This window comes from Bombus pyrosoma, linkage group LG10, assembly GCF_014825855.1.
Source record: "Bombus pyrosoma isolate SC7728 linkage group LG10, ASM1482585v1, whole genome shotgun sequence".
In the NCBI taxonomy this organism is placed as follows: Eukaryota; Metazoa; Arthropoda; class Insecta; order Hymenoptera; family Apidae; genus Bombus; species Bombus pyrosoma.
In genome coordinates, this window is record NC_057779.1 from 6,319,020 (window position 1) to 6,335,912 (window position 16,893).

The 16,893-nt window shown below is 36.1% G+C and overlaps 1 protein-coding gene and 1 long non-coding RNA gene across 9 annotated transcripts in view; one reads left to right on the forward strand and one right to left on the reverse strand.

Moving 5' to 3' along the window:
* Positions 1-5,244, forward strand: part of LOC122571706 (elongation of very long chain fatty acids protein 6-like) — a 12,524-nt gene extending 7,280 nt beyond the window's left edge. Inside the window, exons 1-4 of one of the 7 annotated variants that reach the window (XR_006318189.1) lie at positions 2,664-2,770; positions 3,128-3,512; positions 4,155-4,769; positions 5,103-5,244. Coding sequence is in view for 1 of the 7 variants with exons in the window: in XM_043735772.1 (XP_043591707.1) it covers positions 3,190-3,512; positions 4,155-4,674 (843 nt within the window). In the remaining 6 variants the exon portion in view is untranslated. The other 6 variants (XR_006318186.1, XR_006318188.1, XR_006318183.1 and 3 more) reach the window with 6 other exon arrangements.
* LOC122571712 lies at positions 4,989-16,179 on the reverse strand. 2 transcript variants are annotated; one of them, XR_006318193.1, is made up of 6 exons: positions 16,086-16,179; positions 15,840-15,900; positions 14,486-14,526; positions 14,119-14,244; positions 6,068-6,138; positions 4,989-5,993 (listed from the first exon to the last, which is right to left on the reverse strand). It is a non-coding gene; the product is annotated as an uncharacterized LOC122571712 (long non-coding RNA). The 2 variants fall into 2 exon arrangements; XR_006318192.1 differs by having other exon boundaries at positions 14,126-14,244; positions 16,086-16,175.
* Positions 16,180-16,893: the final 714 nt, after the last annotated feature.

A 16,893-nucleotide genomic window follows, 5' to 3' on the forward strand; every position in this document is an offset into this window, starting at 1 on the left:
ACATTTAACACATGCCGGGCTTCTGTTACAATAATTTTTTGTATGACCGTATTGTTGACACCGCATGCATTGCGGTATATCTTTTTTATAGCGTGGTGGTTCTACAGTTACTATTGTGTTTAGGATTTTTTTGATATCATAAATTTCTTTGTTGTTGATTCTTGGTTCGAGTTCTATTAAGAATAATGGTAACGGTTGTTTTGTATCGTATTTTGTAATATTATTTATTGTTCTTGTTTGGTGTCCAATTTTAGCTAATTCATCACTTAACAAATCCTGAAGTTGATCTTTCATTTCCGAAATGTAGGCGCGTCTTGACATTTTATTTCAAAATAAGTCGGATTATAACAATAAGTAACCACTTTCTTCGATTATATATCTTCAAATTTTTAGAAGTTCTCCTGACAGCTTTCTGGCCTGCTTCTGCGTCGATTAACTGTCACATGCGATAGGGGTAAAAATAGGAGAGTCATGATTATTCTCCCAGAAGGAAGCAGCTTTCAATTTGTCCTGGTATTTTGTTATCGTTTTATCACGGACTCAAGGTACTAACATGTTTACCCATGAACAAGGTCACCCACGAGCCACGTTGGTAGGAGGCTTTCTCCTCATCTCTTCATTCATTAACGTGGATCATAAACAATCGGCATCGCGAGTCGTTACCCTCACTTTCCTGACGAAAAGTGTGAACGACGAATCCGCGTTTTTCATTCAAAGGGCACACTCATACCGAGCTTTCCTCCGTAATAACATAAAAGCGAACAGTTACTTAACATCAACTCGAGTTAAAACATAGTTCAAGCAACAGCAGGAGTCAGGAGTCAAGTCATCAGAATTTCCAAGTCGAAGACAGTCAATCGACAGAAGATACATCGTCACAATCGCCAACACGAAGCGAGTCTCAGGTCGTACTCATTCGTAGTTTGTCATTCGACATACGTAAGCTTGTATCACATTGAAGTTGTTGAATCTTTGAGAATATACAGGGTGGTTGGTAACTGGTGGTACAAGCGGAAAGGGGGTAGTTCTACGCGAAAAAAGAAGTCGAAAATATAGAATAAAAATTTTTCGTTTGAGGCTTTGTTTTCGAGAAAATCGACTTTGAATTTTCGCTGGGTACGCGTGCACTTTATCACGTCTCGTTAAAGCGGATCACACTGCAGGTCGTTGTCTCGATGAATATTATCGCGGTTTAAGTTTGTTTTTGCCGTAACGGAAGATTAGGAATACATAATGAAATAATATGAAGTGATCATAAAGTTTATTATTACAAAAATTGCTGAAAATGTTGGCTATTCTGCCGAACACATAGTTCTGCTCTACTAATTAAATTTCTATGAACGCTCTCCTGACTTAACTCCGCTTGACTTTTATTTATGGAGCCATATTAAATCAATTGTCTATTCTGAAGAAATCGCAAGTTGCGAGCATTCGAAAGAAAAGATTATTGTAGCCTTTCATACTTTAAAACAATCGAATACGTTAGAAAGTGTTTTGTAATCCAAAAAACAAAATTCATATTCAAGGGAACAATAATATGGACTTCTCATTATTTTGAATTTTTTTTTCACTAAATTCTATTCTCTTCGTAACAGCGGTTTCCAGGTCACGGATATAAAAAAGAAAAGATGTGGAGTTTTCTTGAAGTAATTACTTCAACATTCTGTATGATCCGGTATAATGTGGATTGAATTTACTGGTGCGAGGTCCCATCATAAGCCTGTACTGTGCATTGTTGGAAAAATGATTAGCCGGACGAAAGATCTGGGATAAAAGATGTAACACTTTTGGCAAATACGCATGCTTATCTTTATGACTGCGTTATGTCTATACGAAACAGATAATCACACCTGCGTTTCATACATTAGTTATTTTTCCAGCAGTGCACGGTACAGTTGAATAATCTCGGTTTCCGCTTAATGTGTCGTTAGATTTCCAATGAAACTGGTGTTTTTATTTATTAATATCGGTCACGCTGTTAAAATGCTAATTCAAGAAGGATACAGTGCTGTCTCCAATTATAGAAAAAAATCGGAAACATATTCATAATTTTATTGCAAATGATATTCGTAGCATTCATTTGAAAACTTAACGATCTGCTCCATGGATAATGTTTCGCAAAAAACATGATTTAAGGCACTGCATAAAAAAACGTTATATGAATAAATGGCGCAAGTGTATGACGTAGATATAAAAAAAAAACTCGTACATCGCTACGATAAGCGTTTAACTAAAATGACATAGCATATGTATCGAAGTTATAAATCAATAAATCTTTTTAAAATGCATTTTTATTATTGTTATTGTCAAAACGGGTATTACTTTCTGGACAACCCTTAAATTCGCAGGACCGTCTTGGCATCACTCGATTGTTACGCATGTGATAAGATTTAAAAAGGAGATAGCATAATAAAAGTCAACTACCGGCACTGGAGATATTGTAGAAGCTACAATTCTACATCTATCTGGCTTCTTAGGTGTTGCAGGCGACCAAGAGTTAGTATGTGTCGGCGCAAGGTTAGAGTGTTGCTATGTCAAGTTACATTGTCCACACCTATGAGTTTAGGTGCCGCAATTTCGCAAAAGCCGGCAGTGTCTTTGCGTATCACACTGACGCAAGGCGTAAAATCGTTCAAAGATCGAGCGTGCGAGAATTAACGAGTAATGAATCCCTCCTTGCGAGAATCACCGTTAATCCGCTTGTGTCACGTCTCCAATAACTTTTTACCTCATCATCAACAATTTACTCATTGCTACCTAGTACTCGAAGGCACGAATTTACACAATCAGTTCTCCGTTCGTCGCATTAGTAACAACTACACAAGTAACAATTGAGGACATTCCTGTTAGCTATCTGATTAACCGCGAGATATTCTATTTATCGAAAACCTATACATAAATTTATAAAACTGTTACATCGGTTAGTACCTGGTCCGTGAGTTGTTTGAAAGTGGGTGGTTACATTTTTTTGAACCAAAGGTATTCGCAAAAATTCGTAATGCGCACATGGAGTGGTAAAAGCTGTATTGGATCTTTCTTTTGCATCTACTTCAATTTGATGGAAACCACTAACGAAATAAAAAATGGGAAAGTATTTCAATAATTGCCTTCTCTCTCTTTTCAGCAGATTGGTGACATAGGCAAAGGCTGTGGCTTTTTTTACAATTTTTGACGACCAGCGGAAAAAAGATGGACAAATTGGATTATATGCCGATCACCATACCTAATTATTCATACACCTTTAACTTCGAAAAAAGCTTCACTTATTCGGATACTGTTATACGAATTACGAACCACTATCCGTATTGTTTCTGCTACTGTCTCTTTTACGTTATCCTAATTTTTACCGGAAAATATTTCATGTCCAGTAGATCAAAGTTCGAGCTGAGAGGAATGCTCGCTTTGTGGAATGCATCGCTTGCAGTGTTCTCCATTTTTGGATTCCACCGGATGGGATCAGAATTATATCACGTATTACGTAATTATGGATTTCAACATAGTATCTGTATCAGGTAGGAAATTTCACATTTATATCTTATTTTAGCTATTAAAATAGTTTCAATAGAATAGTAAGTTCAGAACTAATTGCTACTTAAACATTGTCTATAAAATAGTTTTTATATTGAAATTTAAAAGATATTAAAACAGATATAAGTATCTTAATATTTTTATGCAGAATATGAGTAAAAAGCACATCGGTCTAATGTACGAAAAGCTTAGTTTCGTTAAAAAGTGCCATTCAGCTTGAAATGACCTTACATAGCGGTTTTCAACCTTTATACTACTATGCCTCCCCGAAAAAGTAACTTTTCTGCACGCCTCTCTACCTTTTATTTTTTTAATAAATATAATAATATAGATATGTTTTAAATAATAAAAACTTTATTACAACAGAAAACTACAATTAACAGAATAATAACAATTCTCCCAGGAAACCGCTGATCTTACAAATTCTTTCTATCATTACACGTTTCGTTTAAAATAGATAAAGTAGAGATTTGGGAGAATAGCTTGGAATTTGATCCTATTTAGCTAATTTATATTTTAATGCTAGAATTCTGCTGCATTTTCGGCTATAGACTATTAATTAAAACAATATTGCAATATTTACAAAATATTAATTCGTAATAAGAACGTAATTATATTCTTTTCAGTTATATAGCACATGATCCCGTGATGAATTTTTGGTCCTTATTGTTCATTCTATCAAAGATCGTGGAGCTTGGTGACACAGCCTTCATTGTGCTACGGAAGCAGTCATTGAAATGTTTACATTGGTACCATCATATAACAGTTCTTCTTTATGCATGGTTGTGTTTTATAGAGAATGCACCATACTCCAGATGGAATAGCGTAATAAATTACTTTGTTCATTCCTGGATGTATTTCTATTATGCTCTGAAAGCAATGCAATTCATTCTACCAAGATGGTTTGCCATGTTGATCACTACGCTACAGATACTACAGATGGTGTGGGGTTGTTTTATAACTATTACGACTTACAACTATATAAAAAACGATCAAATTGACTGTCACATTGAATCCTACAACGTCAAAATTGGTCTGCTTATATACTTCAGCTATTTCATTCTCTTTAGCAGATTCTTCAAACAGGCTTATCTATCCAATAATTGCAGAAAGATAAAAGAATGCTCAAAGCATGCTCAAGACTAATTAAACACACATTTTCTAAGGATGCCCTGCAATGGCATTCCTTGAAAGCATGTTGTTGGAATCTGTTAAAGCTTCTATGCAATTCATGAAACTGGGTATGTAGCAAATAAATAAAACTTATTTATTAACTGTAAACATTGTAATAAAGATTTGCGGTTTTATTTATTAACTTTAAATCCTTTTTACATCCTTTAAAATAGAATAACTTTTTAAAAATAGGACCAGATTTTGATTTTTTCTTTTCTTTTTTTTTTAAGAAGGATCAGTTTACTAAATGACGTGTAAAAAAATTTTGAAAAAATAATGCGATTAAAAAAGATAAAAGTCACTTTTTATTTATCTGAGCTTGTATATGTATATACATATATATATTAATGATGTATATATATAGTAATAATGTATATATGTGTTACGTGATTTGTCTGAAGGAAATTCCGCTTTTAGAAGGAAGCAATAGGGATACGAAAGACTTAACAAGATTCCATAAAGTTCTTAGATATAAGGTATTCAAGATTCTACTATACGAAATTCCCTCTGGACAATGCAAGCACGAATGATCACGTATTCGTAAGAAAGATATGAAAACACATGTACATGCGCTTGATTCTGATTGACCTACACCTTGATCCAGTAAAGGTAAATTTTCAGACTAGTGCACAGGTCCCCATAAGGTACTAGATATCTTGAGAAATAACAATGTTAAAATTATTGTAAACATACGAATTAAGGTCATCGACTATAGAAACACGCGAACGATCTAAATCTTTTATAGGTATTGAATGTGAGTTACTTATCATAAACAAGTAGAGGAAAAGGAATTTTATAGTCCATTGAACGGAATACTTCCATCCTACCACTCAGAGTCGTACAGAGCTTCTAAGCTACTTCTGCGTTAGGCCATTTCGACCGTCATATTTTTTTAATGGACATATGATATGCGAATAATGATCACAATTTAGATCCCGATATGTGAACAATGATCACAACTTAGATCACTAGCCACGAGTGGGATATATACGCAAAAGGACGTTGACACCTTTAAAGACCATGTCATGTTTCCAACAGGGAAAACAGTAATTCTAAACACTATAGCGCGAGAAGCGACAAAATTTTGAAATGAATTTATGGAATTTTGGAATGGTTACTGCAGCCACAATTGACATTCTAGTTACGTTGAAATTAATCAAAACGGCGGTAGACATAGTTATACACGGATACCAAGTACATGGAACATGCGGATGTGGAGTCACAACAATAGAAAGCTGTCGGTACGTTGGTTTAGAAAACTCTTCTTAGCTGAAATAGAGGGGCGAGCGGGTCTGAAAGAAACGAGAGACGATACAACAAGACAAAAAGAATATAACAGAAATAAATTTTTCACCTTCCAACTCACATATTCCCGAACGCGTGGGTTCTTCTCGTCCTGAAGAACTCCATCCCCGCTGTCGTCAAGAGCAGCTTCCCCTATAAATTATAATGATAATTACATTTCTAGAATTTGAATTAAATCAAACTAAGTAATATGTATAATAAATTTATTAGGATTAAATAAATAGAATAAATTTGTTGGATTAAATAAAACTGAAGAATAAATACAATATGCTAATGAAATATCAGAATCGTTTATACCTTTTAAGAAAACTTTTAAGTAAGCCGAAAATGAGAATATCTGCCAGTAGCATTATCAAGCTAGTCGGCACTACCCATCCGTACATTCTAACGATACGTATTATAATAAAAACATGACCGACTGTGATATTTAAGATTACGGAGCGCTATAGATAGGTGAGTCGGATTTTGAATTCATCTCGTTCATCTCATTTAATTCGTCCTACCTATACCTGTTGTTCGTTCATCTCATTTAAGTCGTTTACCTGTTATTCCGAGATTACCAAGAATCGGCTCGCTTCTGCAGCGCTGTTTTATCTTGTTTACTTTTTCTTTTGTTATTAATCAATTTTGAACTGCAATTGTTTGCAATTTGTGGGATGCTTTTTCTGCTTTTATAAAACACAATTTTTAATGAAACCTGTTAAATAAATTCAGCTGAAATTAATGAAAGAAATTTATACGATAGGTTTATTCAAAATAATCAGAACTGCTACAAACCAGAAGCAAATATTACAATTGACGAACAACTCTTGTCAGATTCTACACATACGTACATGCACAGTTTCTGCAGATGATGCAAATTTACTCAATATTTGCCGAATAAAACTGACAAATTTGGTATTAAATTTTGGCTGGCATTTGATGTGTAAACTAAGTACATTTTAAATGGGTTTCCTTATTTAGGAAAGTATGAAACACAAGTGTTAAGCAATCAAACCACAGTAGTGTAAAGTCAATCCACATCAGAGACCAGGCCACACACCGCGGGCAAGATGGTAGCCAAATGTCTACACATCCTTGGCGCGTACTCTCAATAGTCTTAAGGACCCACCATGGGTCTTGGCATTTTTCATAGTTAAGATCCTTCAGACCAAACAAGTATCTTTTATTTTAAGTGCCCATTTTACATTTATTGTTTACTACGGGTTAACATGGGAAAGTTGGTTTTCCTCACGTTTGGTATCTTCCGTTAGCAACTTTCTCTCGAGGGTGGCTAAAACCCTTCTTGGGCCACCAACCTTCTTATTACCCAATCGGAAGCGGTGTCTACTGCCCCCACTTTCCTAACCAAAATTGTCATCAACAACTCCGATGGTCCCGTGTCCTTAGACACACACCCACTCCTAACTTTCCTCAGACACAGTATCGTCAGTAAAACTCACTTATTCTGTGTCCTTAGAATAGTCAACATATCTTTACCGGTTTCTGCCCTCAGACCAGTCGCGTACTTGATCAGTGTATACTCAATTGTGAATATTAAGTGAAAAACAAAGTTTAATAGAAAAAGACAAAGTTAATAGTTGTGTTACGGCTCAGCTATCTCGTTTTCATCATATAACCCTCAAGTTTGCGTGACAGTAGCGTTGCTATTTAGCGTTACCAAAGGAGCGATCCGTGTGTATATAAACGCGCTTATCGCCTTACGATCTGCCTTCTCCTGCGTCGTTCACCGTCTTCGCGCAAGTGTAATACCTGACTCGGTTATTATAACTCACGTGCGTATCGCGGCGGTTATGGGATACAGGGTGTTCGTAGCAATAATAAATTGTTAATAAACAGTATTTCCTTATTCCAGCCACTACATGTCTTTATCCATACAATGCAGCTATCCCATCGAAGCACCTCGCCTCGAAGCAATGAGTAACAGCACGACCTCTAGGTCAATTTGTCATACTGAAATTTATCGGAACGTATACTTTGAAGGGAAGAATCATAACAACGGACAATTTTTAACAAGCTTACCGCTGGTATTTAAATTACTATCAAAAAGAATCACATTGATTGGCGCTGGGAACAAAAGGGAACTAGAAAAAATTTGTAAAACAAAGAAGAATACTATGGCTCGTTGTTCGTCATTATTTTATAGATCAAATGGGATTAGTCTACTTTAATTCATCTATTTATCTTTTTAAAAAACAAATTCTTAAACTACAATCAGTCCAAGACAATCAAAAAGTGATTTCCTCAATGCTTTAAGTCATTCGTCACCAAAAAGAGAAGAAAAAATATTTCACCGTTTACGATTTTTGATATTGGCATGATATTTTGCAATATAATCCTATGGAGGCGAATTATGGTTGATTCTTGGAAGATTTCTTCTATTATTTAGCAGTTATATATTGTTACATCGTAATGTACTTTAATGTCGACGTCAACACCATGCGTCATAATTTGCTCTCTTTTATCTTTATCGAAGTCACCAATTCTGTTGGCACGCAATTAGAACGCAGATGTTCAAAGTTACCTCTCTTTCTTCAATGCTCGTTGGCTGCATGTACAGCAAGTTCAGTACAAGATGGTTCACTTCCAAGAAGCATCAGACTAGAAAGTATGGCATTCATCGGGGAAACATTTAATACATTTAACATTTACATTATTTTTTCAATGGAAATTCATAACTATTATTTTTTCATTCTTTCTGTTTGCATAAATTAAATCGATTTTTGTACAAAAAAATATTGAGATAAATATGTAACTAAAAAAGAAACAGAAACATATCAGGAGATATTTTAAATAAATTGATTTGCGCTATTGCAAATATCGATATCGAGTTTTCTCAACATTAGATTCGATACAATCAATGTTATTTATAATTTCAACTAAATGTCCAAATGAGCCAAGGGTCCAGTTCAACAACAAAAATTTTGATCGGATTGATAACAAAAATAAAAGAAAACAAAAGTCAGGAGCATTATGATTAATATTCAAAGTACTAGTTGCATCCTGTGAATTACCAGCCCGGTCGCAATGACATGATGGATCATTCTCGATTTCGTACTCAAATGAATCTCGTTTTTCTAGATCGCACGACCACACAGAGTTTCGTGACATTGTCGCCCCTGGCGCGTGGGAACTTACTTTGCTTAAATGTTATGGTCATAGTGTTAATGATCTTCCGAGATCGGGGTACTCATATCATCATTGTCATTGCTCTTGTCATCACTACAGACATGCAATTCAGCAGGAATACAACTATCTGGCATTTGCTCAATCTATCATGGCTGTATTTATATGATCGTTTACCGTCTAATGTTTTTAAAGTATAGTTATCTCCTTCCAAAATCTCTGCTATTACAAATGGATCCTTGAATTTCGGCTCTAATTTAGTTTGATTTCTTTTCTCATTATTGCGTAATACAAAGTCACCAAGATTGAATCTATTTTAGTTTTCTGCTCCTACTTTGAAAAAATTTGGAAGCTTTGCTGTTGTTTATGCATGTCTCCGCTATGATTTTTAAGTCTTTAATCTTGGCCCTCTCATAACTATTCTTGCATTTTTCAGAGTAAGTTGTATTTCTCTGTGCCCTGCAGGATTTTTATCAATTCATTTATTTTATATTTAATCCTTTCCTCTGCAAATATTCATGTAGTACATGTATATGTAATAAATTGTACATCATCACAGGTCGAGTGAACAGAGGTGACAATCAACTGTGTCAGGTACTGTAGTAAGTAAGTATTGTATTATTTTGTGAGTCAATATCATGTTTCGAATCCGATGATGGTTTCGAAGAACGAAAAAGAAAGTATTCCAGCCGATAACAATATCATTTGTCTCGTCATTCTTTTCTTCGTTGTAGTGGATGACAATATTCTTAATTAATAATCACAATTTTCTGTGAAGTAGAATTTTAAATAAGTATCTTTGTATCTTCTCCTCATCTTCGATCTTCTCCTTTGACTCTTCAAAGAAAATCCGAATTTGTGGCATCTTCAAGTTGCTTTCTCTTCCTCCTTTGGGGAACCAAAAAGCCATCCAATCGATAGAAGCTTCAAGTATTCTTACGCAGCATATGATAATTTCATTATCACGCGATTGATTGTAATTAATCAACCATGGCGCCACAATAGTTTGGTTAAAATTATTTGATCTGTGTAATGCAGGAAAATTCTGCATTTGATCTGAGGTGTAAGTGTTGCCCGTGATAATTGTAGTTGCTGGCTGTAGATCTTGCTGCTGAGGTACTGCTGTATTTTCTTCTTATTTAGATGTCGTGGAAGAAAAATCGGACTACGGGTGCCGGGATTTGAGAACTCAGGCCCCGAACGTTCGTAACCTAAGACGCTAACCACTGCGCTGCCGTTGTCCGGTCCTACTTGGTGTCGTCCACTGGTATTTGCTATCGAGTGCCGCCACAGATCTCTTTTAAGATTGTTTAATAATGTTGATTGTGGCAAAGATATTTTAAGTTATTTGTTATATATGATTGTAAGAAACATATCTGTTGTGTTATTTGTGTGTTTGTTAGTCATTTATACAGAATAAAAAGACTAAGAATTCTTAAATCGTAGCTCCAATGAATTGCTTCAATGCCAAGTTGTATTATATTATTCTATCTTGAAATCGCTGAAAGTTATTTCCTTACTGATTAATAATCATCAGTAACTGTGATAGAAATCACATAAATGCGAACATTGAGCTACGACAAGTATCCCACAAACAAACAGGATTTCATCGTAGTAGTAATATTTCAGTGATAGTTTTTTTGCGAACGATGGACTCACTTGAAACTATAATACATCTAGTTATTACTACTTGAGGCTTCAGGGTGTTAGCCATGTCCAACAGGAATATCATGCTGATTCGAAGCTTCGATCAAAAGATTTCAACTTGAAAATTTAATTCATCAGCTTTTGCACTTCGACGAAAATCGAGATGCTGAAGTAAAACAGATCAAGATATAAATTTCATCTGCGACAATGTTAGCATTAAATCGTCTACGACATTCCGTAAATATAGATAATATAAATTGATGTCATCTTGAATCGACTGCTGCTTGACTCTTCATTGTTGAACCTCGACTCTTCATTCTGGAGCCTTGACACTTCATTCTTGAGCCTTGACTCTCGATAGGAAAGATCCAAGAACAAAATTCCTTGCGTCCGAAGCAATTAAGATTTTTGTATCTTAATCGGGTGAACTAGTTAAAAGGCGATTCATCTTGGTCATCATCTTGTGATAATTGCAAGGCAGAACTTGTATGAGACAGAGAAGTATCATAGGAGTTACGTGTATTTATACTTTTGAAAATCTTAACTTGAACGCAGCAAATATAATTTTTTCAATGATCCATTTGATGTATCTGATTGAGTTTATATGTGTGCCCGTGTGTATACAAATGTAAAAAACACTTAAATACTGCATCGCTTATCGTTGACTGTATCGTAAAATGTACGGTTATTATTAACATCTCCTGAACTGATAATTTGTCGACCAGTTTATCCCAAAGTTTACAAGAAATTCACAAGCTCTTCAGCATTCTACAAAATCTACATTTCCATCAAGGCAAAAGAATGTAACATTGTTAAATGCATTTTTGTATAAATAAGTACTTGAATAGAATCATTAATTTAGAAAACATGGTGACGAATGTGGCCGAACCGCAAAGAAAGTGCAATGTTATTCTATTGAAACGACAACTCTAAATCAAATCTTAGTCAATGAGGAAATCAGCTAATAAAGTGAAAGACTTAACCGGTAGAATCGATAATAATGATAATTGCTATATTTTATTGTAAATTTCTGTACAATAACAATACAGATATAGATGATAATAATAATGTAGATGAATCTTGGAGGATTATTTAATTATACATAAACATAATGGAGGACAATTGTTAATGAGAAAATCAGTTAACTGACTGTTCATTGATCGAGCAATGGAAACAATATCATCAAACGATAAATTTCCATTATGTTTAATATTTTTCTGCCTTTTTCGGTCCCTAGAGGTCGCTCTTTCAAAGCCTTGATAATTAAGGAAGCAACAGATGGAATCACCGAAATTGTGGCTTGTCAACAATACCTCAAGTATCGCCGGACAGTGCTCCAGCGTGTGTTGCGCCGAGCCTACGACCGCACCGCAGTGGTGGCAACGCGCGGTCGTCTCTTACCCGATTCGACCCAGGTACTCATCGAAGCACCCGTGTCCGGTGGGCAACTGCGTCACCCTGTAAGTCCGGGGAGGCCCGCCACCGTCCAACCAAACGTCCCAGTTTGGAAGGACAGCCTCAAGGACCCTTAGCCCCGGCACGCCCGGTTTCGTGTCGAGGTCAGCACGCCATCTGTCGAGCAGGGCCCACCGAGCCAGAACCCTAGCGTCGGCGTCCACCGGGCCGACCCCAGCCGACAGACCCCGAGTGCGGAGATAAATCTCGCGACACCTCAGGACCTGCAATTCGAACGAGGTAGACCCCGCGAGCACCACCGCTGAAATGGTGCGAAAACCCTCACTACCTTGATGGTCATCGTCCTATGCAACCTCCTGATCACCCGGAGACTACGACTGCTAGCCATCAGGTCCTCCGCCCAGATCGCACCACGCCGGCGTACAGCCGTCGTACCCCGACGCCCGGCCCGCCTAGCCGAGGCAGCAAATGTCCCAAGGCGTTCGCCGTCGACTGAGGCGCTCGAAATGAGCGCCGAAGGTCCAGTGGCTGTCGAGGGTCAGACTCAGATTCTTCATACTGGCTCCGACCCTCATCTCAGCCCCCTCCAACCCCAGGCGATAACCCTCTGGAGGCGTCCCATGATCGGCCCTACAGCAAAACTACATTGCCTCGGACTTCTCGGGGGACACCTTCAGCCCCAACCCTTTGATCGTGACGACCACGCAGGCCACCGCCAGTTCCGCCAGGTTGACGGCCCTGCCCCACGTCGAGCCCCAGACCAGCACCAACGTGTCGTCGGCGTAGCACGTTAGTGCCGAGCTCGGAGGCATCGGCGCCCGAAGTACCGCATCGTACGCGATGTCCCCCAGCAACGGGCCCAACACCGACCCCTGCGGGACACCGCGGCACACTGCCCTCCCCATCATCCTTTCGGTGTAGATGATACTACGGTCCCGAAGGAACGCCCGGACCACACCCTGCAGGTAATCGGGCACTCGATGGAACTCGAGGGCCGCCTATCCTGTCCCAGAGGATGCTGTTGAAGGCGTTGACCATGTCAAGCGACACGGCCAACGCCACGCAACCCTGCCGCTCGGCCCCCTCAACGAGGGAGCGGACACGGGCGACAGCCAACTCCCCTCCGGAAGCCGAACTGGGCGTCGTGCAGCCCGGGGGCACGCCGAGACAAGTGCGACTCGAGGCGAGCGGCCACCATCCTCTCCAGCAGCTTGCCAGCCTCGTCCAAAAGGTACACCGGCCGAAAGGCGGAAGACGAGTTCGGAGACCGTCCCGGCTTCGGCAGCAGGACCATCCGTCCCTCCTTCCACGGGACGGGGAATTCGCCCCGGGCCAGACATCTGTCGAACAGACACCGTAGTCTCGGGGCCAAGACCCCGGCTATGTCCTTCCACAGGCGGGTCGGGACTCCGTCGGGACCTGGGGCCTTCCGCGCTCCGATTCTCCCGACGGCCTCCGCCAGCTCCTCCTTTCCTCGGTTTATTGGTTTCAATTTTTTTATATTTTTACAATGGCTACAAAAGATATTCTTAAATACGCCTCTGTTTATCAAATCGTATGTATTTCATTTCCATAGTATGAAATTTTTGTATATATATCTTAAATATGTCGGATTCACGTTATGATTAGGGTTGGAATTTATATGGAAACAATAATGAAGAATAAGGAAGCGTGTGAGACCTTCTCGCGCATCACGGTGGCTGATTTAGCGATCTACACCCTGTACAGGTTGGGCTTGCATTTCGTCTAGCTAAATAGCACAGCAAGGGGTTAATTCGGTCCTGCTACTCACAAGTAAAATATATATTCTCTATTCATTATGCTCGTCAAAAGTTCAATATATTACAACCAGTAAATTCCGTGTAGATTCGGACCTTCCATTCTACGACACGATTGAATGACCAAAGGAACAAAAATACATACGGCTTACGATTAGATGTGGCGAACGTTGTCACTAACACTGCTGGAGTCTAAGACTAGTCATCGTAAAACCGCCATCAAATAGGAATCGTCGAATCCCACAGAAGAAGTAAAGGCTGGAAGATTCTCCTATAAGAAAGCATACAATATTATACGTAATTTATTCCTCAAGACAGTATTAATTATTTGGCAAATATGAAATGATGCAAATTTTATCTGTATCAAACAAAATTTTAGTGATATTCAGTTCAGAAAAATAAAAAGTTTTTATTTGTTAAATTTTCAAAAGATTCTATTTTTTAATTAATGATAATTAATGTAAAATACAAGAAATAAAATTAAATGAAGTACAAAATACAAAATTACTTACATTCTTGACTTTTGAAATACAACTAGGTCCTTTCCAGAGAACTGCAAGAAAAAGAAGGAATAAGCCAACCTTAACAAAATAGGAATTATTATAATTTGTTCTAAGAGACAGTCATAATTGTCCAAAAAATTTGGATAATGATATATGAAACCCAATGAAACCTTTTAATAATAGACAAATTAAAATTCCAATAAACTGAAACATTAATGTCTAAAATCAGACTTTATTTTTGAATCCATGAAAACAATGTGTCAAATATACAAAAGATGCTTAGCTTTACACATGCACCTTTTGAACCATGGAATTACTAAAGTTAAAACTTTTATTTTTAGAATTTACACATTGAAAACTATTGAGTAATACAACAAAAAAGCCACAATTTTATGTCCCCTAAAGCAAAGAGCTTAAACAATAGTTAATTTATTTCATATAATAATTTACCACTTTATCATTTGATGATATCAATTATTTAACCATATTCAGAATAACTATTAAGTTTTAAACATAAAAAGTCTAATTTATTACCTTTAACATTTATAGCAAATTATAATAAGTTACAAAAATATATTTATGAGTAACTCGTGAATTAAACATTTTAAACATAATTTACTATCTTTAATGTTTAAAATAAATTAACATGAGTTATAAAAAAATAATTCTGAAAAATATTCATGTCTTATCAATATGATGTTAAGAGAATGAAAGAAGAAGAAGAAATATTTGTGATATGTGAAATTCCAATATTTGTGTATTCTAATTTTGAACTAGAATGTTTAACATTGAAACGGAATTGAATAAATACTGTAGTTACAGTATATATGCCGGCATTGCCCCCCATGTGTATATAACTACCTCCTTGGTTCAAGATCATAACATAACAAAAAGTGCTCAAACACTAAAAGATTAAAAATGTTTACATTGGCTGACCGCAACGACCGTTATGTTCGATAAATTCCGTTGATGTTTGAAAAACTAGAATACACAGTAAGTGACCTTGTATTTCTTATCTTAATTATTATTATTAAGACCTTTTTAATCATTTTCTTCATATTTCTTCTTCAAAATTTTTTATTTTTCCGTTTTTTTTTTCTCTTTTCTTACCTTATCTAAAATATAAATAATAACTCATATTTACGTGTTCATGTACTTTACTCTTATGATTCTCTTATTCATAGAGAAAATAATTTTTAATTTCTTTTAACGAAATTTTTCATGACGAGTATAATCTTTATTTTGAAGAATCTAAGAAAAAAGAATGTGGAAAGATAAAGAATTATGTCGAAAATTATGAAATAAGCCTATTTTGTAAATAGAATATTTCAGATATTTAATTTGTGAAATAAAGTATAATTACCTCTGTAATGTGCAATACTGTTCTCCCATTTAGTCGTTATGTATTATAATAGATATATTTCCTGAAACAAAAGCATGATTATTTCAATTTCATCTGAAAAATGCATACTTTTTTATTAATACATTTAATATATATTAAGTATATAGTAAGTAATGTAATAAGAAAGTAATACACATATATTAAAACGTATAATAAACATTATTGAATGAGAAAATTAAATTACTATAATATTATTTAATATTTTACCAGTATGACATAACAAAGAATGACCGCTACTATCCGATGCTAACGCAACGAATGACAAGCGAATCGACTAACATTTTTAGTCCGGGGCTGACAGTCTCCCACTCCTACTTCTACTGCGCAGGATTATACCATGCGCAACCAATACCATGCAAGAACCAATAGCACAGCAGCTTAAGAGTAAAGAACGATTCTAAAAATCATTTTGATTTATTTTCATTTGAATTTTTCAAGCAAAAGGAAATTATAATTAAAGAATAAAAAATAGTTAATTTCTTGAGAATAATACTTGAATTATAATATATCTTTTGAATTTAATTAAATATATGTATATATTACCAACTTAGGAAATTACTAAAGATACTCGAAGATACTATATGCAAATGAAATTTTACTTTTGTTTGAAAAGATAGATATTTGAATAGACGCATGGATACTTCTTATGTAATTGAATCTTAAAGACTTAAGTATTTAAATAATATAGATTTACTGAAGAAAATGAATATGTACGAATTTTCCTTGAAATGCTCTCACAATTCCGTAAAATGTGCTCCCAAACGCCCTCTAATTTATTGTAAGAGTACTTAATATATAAAAATACATGGTTTAAAACGAAGTAGTCAGAAAATATATCTTTCTATAAATATTATATATCGTTGTTTTATATTTACAGAGACCTCTCTGATACTATCAAAGAAATTGAATTTTCCGCAGAAATTTGTTTTATCTATTAAATATTGTAACGAATATTTTGCTTTGGATATTATATATATTTTTGCATTTTATATCTTTACTCTGTTGATTTTTGCAC